The sequence below is a fragment of the Chiloscyllium plagiosum genome, chromosome 30 (assembly GCF_004010195.1).
Source record: "Chiloscyllium plagiosum isolate BGI_BamShark_2017 chromosome 30, ASM401019v2, whole genome shotgun sequence".
Taxonomy (NCBI): Eukaryota; Metazoa; Chordata; class Chondrichthyes; order Orectolobiformes; family Hemiscylliidae; genus Chiloscyllium; species Chiloscyllium plagiosum.
In genome coordinates, this window is record NC_057739.1 from 46,632,840 (window position 1) to 46,644,346 (window position 11,507).

The 11,507-nt window shown below is 43.8% G+C and overlaps 1 protein-coding gene across 1 annotated transcript in view; it reads right to left on the reverse strand.

The window, feature by feature from the left end:
* The window catches only part of agpat2 (1-acylglycerol-3-phosphate O-acyltransferase 2 (lysophosphatidic acid acyltransferase, beta)), a 116,872-nt gene that overhangs the window by 32,942 nt on the left and 72,423 nt on the right, over positions 1–11,507 (reverse strand). The window contains exons 5-6 of the mRNA XM_043719726.1: positions 7,029–7,040; positions 1,094–1,104 (exon numbers count right to left, since the gene is read on the reverse strand). Coding sequence (XP_043575661.1) covers positions 1,094–1,104; positions 7,029–7,040 — 23 coding nt within the window. The remainder of the gene's footprint in view (positions 1–1,093; positions 1,105–7,028; positions 7,041–11,507) is intronic.

An 11,507-nucleotide genomic window follows, 5' to 3' on the forward strand; every position in this document is an offset into this window, starting at 1 on the left:
GTGTTGGACTGGGGTGTACAAAGTTAAAAATCACACAACACCAGGTTATAGTCCAACAGGTTTAATTGGAAGCACACTAGCTTTCGGAGCGATGCTCCTTCATCAGGTGATAGTCAACTGACTATCACTTGATGAAAAAGCGTCGCTCCGAAAGCTAGTGTGCTTCCAATTAAACCTGTTGGACTATAACCTGGTGTTGTGTGATTTTTAACGTTGTACACCCCAGTCCAACACCAGCATCTCCAATTATAAGATAATCAGAGGGTTAGATAGGATAGACAGTGAGAGCCTTTTTCCTCGGATGGTGATGGCTAGCAAGGGGACGTAGCTTTAAATTGAGGAAAGATAGATATAGAACAGATGTCAGAGGTAGTTTCTTTACTCAGAAAGTAGTAGGAGTGTGGAACGCACTGCCTGCCACAGTAATAGACTCGCCAACTTTAGGGGCATTTAAATGGGCATTGGATAGGCATATGGATGAGAATGGAATAGTGTAGGAGAGAGGGGCTTCAGATTGGACAGCACAGCAATGGAGGGGCCGAAGGGCATGTACTGCGCCGGAATGTTCTATGTTCCCCTTTTCCTGTAGGGTCTCGTGGGCGCTACCACTTCCTGTTGGAATTGCGGTCAAAGGCATTTTCCTTTGCAAATTTCTCCATGGAAGGCAGGTGGTACGGAACAGTCCAAAGACTCAGAGGGTTCTGTGGGTAACATGACCACACCCATCACAACACCCGGGGCAAGTCACACCTCAGGGTAACATGGTCACTCTCCCTTCCCACCTATCCGCTGCACCCTCCCCCCTAACCTATCACCTTCATCCCCTCCCCCACTCACCTATTAAAATCTATGCTACTTTCTCCCCACCCCCACCCTCCTCTCACTTACCTCTCCACCCTTCGGGCTCTCTGCCTGTATTCCTGAAACGTCGATTTTACTGCTCCTCGGATGCTGCCTGAACTGCTGTGCTTTTCCAGCACCACTGTAATCTAGACTCTGGTTTGCAGCATCTGCAGTCATTGTTTTTACTTAGATCCCAGTCAAGGCCTCAGCAATCCCCTCCCTTGCCTCCTTCAGTATCCTAGAATAGATCCCATCAGGTCCTGAGGATTTATCCACCTTAATGTTTTTTTAAGGCACCAAATACAACTCCCGCCTTCTTAATGCTGATATGCCTTAGAGAATCAACAAATCCCCAAAGTACCATCATTCATGCCTTCCTCCTTGGTCAAAACCAACATGACCCACTTCCTCTGCCTATACACAAATTCCCTCCATTGTCCTTGAGTGGATCTACCCTTTCTTTAGTTACCTAATATAGATATGAAATGCCTTGAGATTCACCTTAATCCTACTTATCAAGAAAATTTCATGTCTCTTTCTAACCGTCCTAATTTCTTTAAGCTATTTTCGACTTCCCCTACAATCCTCAAGGGCCTTGTTTGATTTCTGGTTCCTAAACCTTGCTTTCCCTTAACTAAACTCAGTATTTCTCTTCATCCAAGGTTCCTTAATTTTGCCATCCTTCTCTTTCATCCTCTCAGGAACACACTGGCCCTGAACTCTGGTCAACTGGGTTTTAAAAGCCTCCCAAAATGTCAGAATCAAAAAGAAACTGCTGGAAAAACTCAGCAGGACTGGAAGCATCAGTGGTCAGAAAGCAGAGTTAACACTTCTGGTCCAGTGACCCTTCTCTAGATCTTTTTCAGATGTGGGTTTACCTTTAAACACTGCCCCATTCCAATTTCTCCAACTACAAAATCAAATCTCAGAAGAAAGAAAAATAAGCCAGTAGTATTAAGGGATTTTAAGTACTCAATATTAAATGGGATAGTTTCAGCGTGCAAGGAAGGAAACAAAATTCTTAAATTGCATTTGGGAAATATTTTTAGCCAGCATGTATAAAAAGCCCATCAAGGGAGGGGGATTTTGGACCTAATATTTGAAAATGAATCCAGGCAGATGGAGGAATATTTTTCAGTAGAGGAACATACTGGAGATAGTGACCATAACTCAGTTAGATTTAGGTCAGCTGCGGAAAAGGATAAGGATGGACTGGGAATAAAAGTTCAAAACAAGAAAGGCTAATTTTATTAAGTCACAATCTGGCCCAGGTGGACTTGAAGCAGGTATTCCCAAGGTAAAATCATGTCAAAGCAGAGGGAGGCGTTCAGGAAGAAATAGTTAGTGTTCAGGGCAAATATGCTCCTATAAAGAAAAAGCGGAACAAAGAACAGAGAACCCTGGACATCAAGGGACATCATGATGGCTATCGAGGTCTAATATGGCAGAATCCCGAGAGGAGTATAAAAAGTGCAGGAGAATCTTGAAAAGGAAATTAGGAAAGCTAAGAGAGTGAATGAAAAAGCACTGACAAGTAGAATAAAAGGCAAATAAAAACCAAAGAGTTTTTAAAAGATATATTAAGAGCAAGAATGCTAACTACTCAGTTAGGGAATGAGTAGGGCTCATTTGAGACCACAGAAGCATTGTGTGGAGGAAACTGGAAAATGTGGGCAGAGTCTTCACAATGGAAAAAATGCTGCAGGAGGATAGGAAAAATTGCGACTGTCGGAGCTGCTCCTTTTGAGGTATTTTAGTGTTGGAGGTGATTTCCTCAAATTCCAGAGCAGCAATACTGTTTTATATGTTGCTGCATTGTTTTGGAACTTCGGGGGGAAAAAGGATCAAAACAACGGCACTTTAAAAGGAAGATGACAGAAAAAGGCAGCGACCACATGGTCAGTGAGGGAGAGAGAGAGACAACGATTTTGACACTGCCAACTGGCACAGCAGTGAATCTGTAGTTACTGCCTTTGCTGTTTGAGCTCATGTATCTCTGGACATCAGAGTGTGTCTAGGAAAAATTAAACAGTGAAACGCACAACTGACCTTGGAGGAACCTGCATGGGAGAGCTCACAGCACAGAAACAGATAAGTGCAGAGTTTTAAGTGTAACTTTGCTGTGAGTGGGTGGAGCAGGTTCTTCCTTGATTATGTTTTATTGGGATCTGTCTCATGGTTTATATTTTTAAAATTTAATCAAAAGTACTAAGTTAGCTTGAAGCACTGTTTAGGAGCAAAAAGACAGTGCTATTTTCTGGGTCTGTAGATCATAAAGAAGCAAAGAGTGATATGCTCTTCCTGTCAGATGTAGGAGTTTACGGAGAGTTTCCATGTTACTGATGATTATGTCTGCAGGAAGTGTCTTCAGTTGAGAAGACTATCAGATCACATGGAATAGGAACTTACAAGAGGCAATAAGGAATTTACAAGAGCTAGGGGGTGTGATGGATGGCAGTTTTAGGAAGGGAGAAAGGCCATAGATACAGTCAGGTAAATGGGTTAACTCCAGAAAAGGTAGGAAGGGTAGGCAGGTAGTGCAGAAGTCTCCTGCAGCTATCCCCATTTCAAACAAGCATACTGTTTTGGAAAATGTAGGGGTGATAGACTCTTAGGGGAATGTAGCATGAACAGCCAAGTTTCTGGTATCGAGACTGGCTCTAATGTAATGAGGGGTACGTCAGGTTCCAAGCGACTGACTGTGATAGGGGACTCTCTAGTCAGGGGCACAGACAGACTTTTCTGCGGTCAGCAGCCAAACACCAAAGTTGTGTGCTGCCTCCCTGGTGCCTGGATCAAGGATATCTCAGAGGGTGCAGAATGCTCTCAAGGGGGAGAGGGACCAGTAGGAGGTCTTTGTACAATTGGAACTAACGACACAGGAAAGGAAAATGATGAGATTCTGAAAGGAGACTATAGAAAGTTAGGCATGAATTTAAAAAGGTCAGAGAGTAGTAACATCCGGATTACTCCTGGTGCTACGAGTTAGTGAGGGCAGGAATAGGAGGATAGAGCAGATGAATGCGTGGCTGAGGAGCTGATGCAGGGGAGAAGGGCTCACATTTTTGGATCATTGGAATCTCTTTTGGAGTAGAAGTGACCTGTACAAAAAGGACAGATAGCACCTAAATTGGAAGAGGACTAAAACACTGGCAGAGGGATTTGCTAGAGCTGCTCAGGAGGATTTAAACTAGTACGGTTGGGGATGGGACTCAGGGAGATAGTGAGGAAAGAGATTAATCTGAGACTGGTGCATTTGGGGAAAAGGGGCAAGTCAAACAGTCAGGGCAGGCAGGAACAAAGCAGAGAACAAGGTAGGACCGATAAATTAAATTGTATTTACTTCAATGCAAAAGGCCTAACACGGAGGGCAGATGAACTCAGGGCATGGTTAGGAACATGGGACTGGGGTTATTGAAAAGTGGTTCAGTGATGGACAGGACTAGCAGCTTAATGTTCCAGGACACAAATGCTACATGAAGGATAGAGAGGACGGCAAGAGAGGAGGTGGAGTGGCGTTTTTGATAAGGGATAGCATTTCAGCTGTACTTACTGAGAATGTTCCTGGGAATACATCCAAGGAAGTTATTTGGGTGCAATTGAGAAATAAAGGGATAATCACTTTATTGTATTGTAGACCCCTAATAGTCAGCGGGAAATTGAGAAACAAATTTGTAAGGAGATTTCAGTTATCTGTAAGAATAATAGGGTGGTTATGGTAGGGGATTTTAACTTTCCAAACACAGACTGGGACTGCAGGAAAAGCACAGGATGGGTATCAGCATCCAAGGAGCAAGAGAATTGATGTTGTGGGCATAAACCCCTCATCAGTGATGCCACCATTTAAAAAAGGTGGTAAGGAAAAGCCAGGGAACTATAGACCAGTGAGCCTGACCAAGGTGTTGGGCAAGTTGATGGAGGGAATCCGGAGTGACAGGATATACATGTATTTGGAAAGGAAAGGACTGATTAGGAATAGTCAGCATGGCTTTGTGTGTGGGAAATCATGTCTCACAAACTTAATTGAGTTTTTTGAAATAACAAAGAGGATTGATGACGGCAGAGTGGTAGGCATGACCTATATGGACTTCAGTAAGGCGTTTGACAAGGATCCTCATGAGATACTGGTTAGCAAGGTTAGATCTCATGGAATACAGGGAGAACGAGCCATTTGGATACAGAACTGGCTCAAAAGTAGAAAACAGAGGGTGGTGGAGGCAGGAATGCCACCAGACTGGAGGCCTGTGACCAATGGTGTGCCGCAAGGATCGGTGCTGGTTCCACTGCTTTTCGTCATTTATATTAATGATTTGGATATGAACATAGGAAGTCCAGTACGTAAGTTTGCAGATGGCACCAAAATTGGAGTTGTAGTGGACAGCAAAGAAGGTTACCTCATATTACAACAGGATCTTGATCAGATGGGCCAATGGGCTGAGAAGTGGCAGATGGAGTTTAATTCAGATAATTGTGAGGTGCTGCATTTTGGGAAAGCAAATCTTAGCAGGACTTCTACACTTAATGATAAGGTCCTAGGAAGTGTTGCTGAACAAAAAGACCTTGAAGTGCAGGTTCATAGTTCCTTGAAAGTAGAGTCGCAGGTAGATAGGATAGCAAAGGCGGCATTTGGTATGCTTTCCTTTATTGGTCATAGTAGTGAGTACAGGAGTTGGGAGGTCATGTTGCGACTGTACAGGTCATTGGTTCGGTCACTTTTAGACTATTACGTGCAATTCTGGTCTCCTTCCTATCAGAAAGATGTTGTGAAACTTGAAAGGGTTCAGAAAAGATTTAAAAAGGATATTGCCAGGGTTAGAGTATTTGAGCTAAAGGGAGAAGCTGAATAGGCTTGGGCTGTTTTCCCTGGAGCATCAGAGACCGAAGGGTGACTGTACAGAGGTTTATAAAATCATGAGGGGCATGGATATGATAAATAGACAAGGTCATTTTCCTGGGGTAGGGGAGTCCAGAACTAGAGGGCATAGGTTTAGGATGAGGGGGGGGAAGATATAAAAGGGACGTGAGGAGCAACATTTTCACACATAGGACGGTGTGTGCATGGAATGAGCTGCCAGAGAAAGTGGTGGAGACTGGTACAATTATAATATTTAAATGGCATTTGGATGGGTATATGAACAGGAAGGGTTTAGAGGGATATGGACCAAATGCTGGCAAACGGGACTAGATTACATTCGGATATCCTGTCAGCATGGATGAGTTGTTTCCATGGTGGACATTTCTATATCGTCATCAGGGTGGAGGACTGAAATATTCAAATAAATTAAGAGTTCAGAGGTACTAACAGTTTTGCAGCCTAAAAGGGGATAGATAAATCTACAAGCTTGAAAGAAATGTATCCTAGACTATTGAGGAAGGATAGGGAGCAGATAAGAGGCCCTAATCGCAGTAATTGTCAAATCCGCTGGCCAAAGGGGAGGTGTTAGTGAACTGTAGAATGGTTAATGTTGTTCCATTATTCAAATAAAGAAAGAGATAGACTCCCACATACTTCTAGGTTTAAGCTCTAGGTCGAGGCCAAATAGGCTAGGGCTTTTTTCCCTTGTAGTAGAGGCTGATAGGTAACGCTGTAGAGTTTTATAAATGGGTGGCACGGTGGTTAGCACTGCTGCCTCACAGCGCCAGAGACCCAGATTCAATTCCCACCTCAGGTAACTGACTGTGTGGAGTTTGCACATTCTCCCCGTGGGTGCTCCGGTTTCCTCCCACAGTCCAAAAATGTGCAGGTTAGGTGAATTGGCCATGCTAAATTGCCCGTAGTGTTAGGTGAAGGGGTAAATGTAGGGGAATGGGTCTGGGTGGGTTGCGCCTCAGCGGGTTGGTGAGGACTTGTTGGGTTGAAGGGCCTGTTTCCACACTAAGTAATCTAATCTCAAAAAAAATCATAACGGGCACAGAATAGGGTGAATAGCCAAGGTCTTTTTCTGAGGGAGAGGGATAGTTCAAAGCTAGAGGGGAAAGATTTTAAAAAGGTCTAAATGATCATTTTTTCCACAGAGGGTAGCGCATATGGAGGCAAATACAATTACAACATTTAAAAGGCATCTGCATGGGTATATAAATAATAGTTTAGAGGGATACGGGCCAAATGCTGGCAAATGAGACTAGGTCAGATTGGGATGTCTGGTCTTAAACATATGTTTCTGTGCTGTATGACTGTGTGCAGAAGTGATCTCTGGCTCATGGGACACTTACACCAGTACAAGGCAAAATGGGATCTGTCCTCATCTGAATCATGCTGGGGGTCAGAGTTCTGGTTGAAACCATAATTAGGAAAGCAGAGAGGATTTAAACTAAATAGTAAGAGCAAAGGATCAAATTTGAAAAGATCTGGTAAATCAAAGAGTAGCATTAAGACCAAGGACAAATATTAATTTAGGAACTAAAAACAGACCAGAACGAGAAGGGATAGTGAATTAAAATCTAAAATTGAATCAACAGAGAACATGAGTTCTGTACCTGAATGTTTTCAGGATTGTTTCTCAGATCATGTTCCGGAGTCAAAAATGCAGACTACATTGGACCTGGCATTGTGCAACAAGGTAGGATTAAACATCAGGCTGTTGAGGATCAATCATCTCATCTCCCAAACAACTCTCTACAAGAGTTCCTCAGGGTAGTGTCCAAGGCCCAACCATCTTCAGCAGCTTCATCAATGCCTTTCCTTCAATTAGAGTCTAATGATGATCATGAAACCATAGTCAAATTCATACATGATTTAAAATTACAAAATGAAGCAGAACAGAGCAGCAGATAACAATATATCCCTCACTGATGGGTTATATCCTTTTTACATTCAGTTCAAACAGACGGTCAATGAAATGGTGTCACCTGCCCAGGCAGCCCCGGACACACCCGTTCCCTCAGTCACTGCTGCAGCTCGGCTTTCTTGACAGTGAACCCACAAAGTGATGAGCCCAGATGGAGTCCCTACCATGCACTTCGATTTTGTACAGACCAGCCAACGGTAGTATTCGCTGGCAGAGTCAGAGTCAGAGATGAACAACATGGAATAGACCCTTTGGTCCAACTTGTCCATTTTGACCAGATATCCTGGATAAATCAAGCCCCATTTGGCATTGTTTGGCTCATACCCCTCTAAACCCTTCCTATTCATATACCCATCCAGAATGCCTTTTAAGTGCTGTAATTATATCAGCCTCCACCACTTCCTCTGGCAGGTCATTCCATGCACCAACCTGAGTGAAAAGATTGGCCCTTATGTCTCATATCTTTCCCCTCTCACCCTAAATTTATGCCCTCGAGTTCTGGACTCCCCCACACCAGAGAAAAGACCTTGTCAATTTACCCTATCCATGCCCCTCAAGGCTTCAAGTACAGAGTAGGGAAGTGTTGTTGTAGTTATACAAGGCCTTGCTGAGGCCACACACAATATTGTGTACAACTTTTGTCTCCTTTTCTGGTGAAGGATGTTCTTGCTCTCGAGGGAGTGTAGTGAAGCTTTACCAGGCTGATTTCAGGGATGGCATGACTGACATAGGACAAGAGATTGACTAGGTTAGGATTGTTTTCACTGGACTTCAGATGAATGAGGGGGGAAATCTCAGAGACTTATAGAATTCAAACAGGACTACAGAGGGTAGATGCAGGGAGGATGCTACGCGTAGTGCGTGTATCTAGAATTAGAGGTCACAGTCTAAAGATTTGGGGTAAAGCATTTAGGACGAAGGGAAGGAGACATTTCTTCACCCAAAGTGTGCTGAGGCTGTGGAATTCATTCCCACAGGAAATAGTTGATGCCAAGACATTGATTGAATTCAAGAGGCAGCGAGACAAATGGGATCAAAGGTTATGGGGAGAAAGCAGGATTAGGCTATCAAGTTGGATGATCAGCCATGATTGCGATGAATGGCAGAACAGGCATAAAGGGCCGAATGGCCTCCTCAATCTTTCTTCTATGTTTCACCCCTCTGCCTCCAGAAAAACAGTCCCAACCTATTCGATCTCTCCCCATTGCTCAAACCTCCAACTCTGGCAACATCCTTGAAAATCTTTTCTGAACCCTTTCAAATTTCACAACATCCTTCCTATAGCAGGAAGGCCAGAACTGCACCCAATATTCCAAAAGTGGCCCAACCAATGTCCTGCACAGCCGCAACATGACCTCCCAACTCTTGTATTCAATGCATTGACCAACAAAGGCAAGCATATCAAACATCTTCACTATCCTATCTATCTGCATCTACACTTTCAAGGTAGTTACAGTCCAAGGTCTCTGTTCAGCAACACTCCCAGGATCTTACCATTAAGTGTATAAGTCCTGCCTGTTTTGCCTTTCCAAAGTGCAGCACCTCTCAAATTTTCAAAATTAAACACCATCTGCCACTCCTCAACCCACTAGCCCATCTGCTTAAGATCCCATTGTACTCTGGGGTAATCTTCTTCACTGTCTACTAAACCTCCAATTTTGGGATCATCTGCAAACTTACTAACCATACTTCTTTTGTTCACATCTAAAGCATTTATGAAAATAACAAAAAGCAGTGGACCCAGCACAGATTGTGACACACTGCTGGTCACAGGCCTCCTGGCTGGTGGCATTCCTCCACCACCACCCTCTGTCTTCTACCTTTGAGCCAGTTATGTATCCAAATGGCTAGTTCTCCCAGTATTCCATGTGATCTAACCTTGCTAACCAGTCTACCATGAGAAACCTCACAGAACACCTTACCCCATATGGATCACGTCCACTGCTCTGCCTCCTCAATCATCTTTGTTTCTTCAAAAACTCAGTCATGTTCGTGAAACATGATTTCCCCACACAAAGCCATGTTGACTACCCCTAATCCATCCCTTCCTTTTCCAAAATACACAAATCCTGTCCCTCAGGGCTCCCTCCAACAATGTGCCCATCACTGATGTCAGGCTCACTGGTCTATAGTTCCCTGGCTTTTCCTTACCACCTTTCTTAAATAATGGCATCACATTAGCCAACCTCCCATCATCCAGCACTTTACCTGTGGCTATCGGCGATACCAGTATCTCAACAAGGGGCTCAGCAATCACTCCCCTGGATTCCCACAGAGATCTAAGTACACCTGATCAGGACCAGAGATTTATCTACTTATGCGCTTTAAAGCCATCCAAACTCTAATATGGAGATGTTTCAAGATGTCGCTACTTATTTCCCCACATTTGATACCTTCCGTATCCTTCTCCACAGTAAACTACTGCCTCACAGCGCTAGAGACCCGGGTTCAATTCCCGCCTCAGGCAACTGTGTGGAGTTTGCACATTCTCCCTGTGTCTGCGAGGGTTTCCTCCGGGTGCTTCAGTTTCCTCCCACAATCCAAAAATATGCAGGTTAGGTGAATTGGCCATGCTAAATTACCCGTAGTGTTAGGTAAATGTAGGGGAATAGGTCTGGGTGGGTTGCGCTTCGGCCGGTTGGTGTGGACTTGTTGGGCCTGTTTCCACACTAAGTAATCTAATCTAATCTAAACAATACTCGATGCAAAATACTCGTTTATTATCTCCTCCATCTTCTGCGGCCCCACACATAGGCAGTTTTGCTGACCTTTAAGGGGCGAGGTGTGGTACTAGAAAAGCACAGCAGGTTAGGCAACATCTGAGGTCAGAGTTGAGAGGGGCCCTATTCTTTCCCTAGTTACCCTTTTGTCCTTAAATGCATTTATAGAATCCCTTTGGATTCTCCTTAACTCTATTTGCCAAAGCTATCTGATGTCCCCTTTTTGCCCTCCTGATTTCCCTCTGAAGTGCACTTCTACTGCCTTTATACCCTAAAAATTAACTTGATCTCTGCCATCTATTCCTGACAGTTGCTTCCTTCTTTTTCTTAACCAAAACCTCAATTTCTCGTCATCCAGCATTCCCATCACCTACCAGCCTTGCTCTTCATCCTAAGAGGAACATACTGTCTCTGGACTCTCGTTATCTCATTTTTGAAAGCTTCCCAATTTCCAGATGATCCTCTACCTGCAAACATCTGTCCCCAATCAACTTTTGAAAGTTCTTGCCTACGATCGTCAAAATTTGCCTTCCTATTTAAAACTTTAACTTTTAGATCCAGCCTATCCTTTCTCATCACTATATTAAAACTAATAGCACTTTCCTACTGACACCTCAGTCATCCCCCTGCCTTATTTCCTAAGAGGAGAACAAGTTTTGCAGATTTTCTAGTAGGTGAAACACTGCGTACAGTTCTGGTCACAACACTACCAGAAAGATGTGGATGTTTGGGAGAGGGTACAGAAAAGGTTTATCAAGACATTTCGTGGTATGGGGGGAGTTTTAGTTATGAAGGAAGTTTGAATAAATTGAAACGCAAAAGGTTGAGGGGCAATTTAATGGAAGTTTATAAGCGTGCAGGAGAGGAACCCGAGGCACTACAGAGGTAGTGCCTCCCACTCTCCCTCCTCCTCTAACCTAATAATAAGACCCGTTGTGGTAAGTAGGTAATTGCTGCATTTTGCTTGTTCTATTCTTTAGACCCAGTTTTTTTTTTAAAAAGGTTACTTTTAGAGGGATGGCAGTGAAGGCAGTGCAATGTTCCTCTTGCAACATGTTTGAGGTGAGGGATGCCATGGTCGTCCCTGCTGATTACACTTGCAGGAAGTGCACCCATCTCCAGCTTATCCAAGACAGTGTTAGGGAACTGGAGCTGG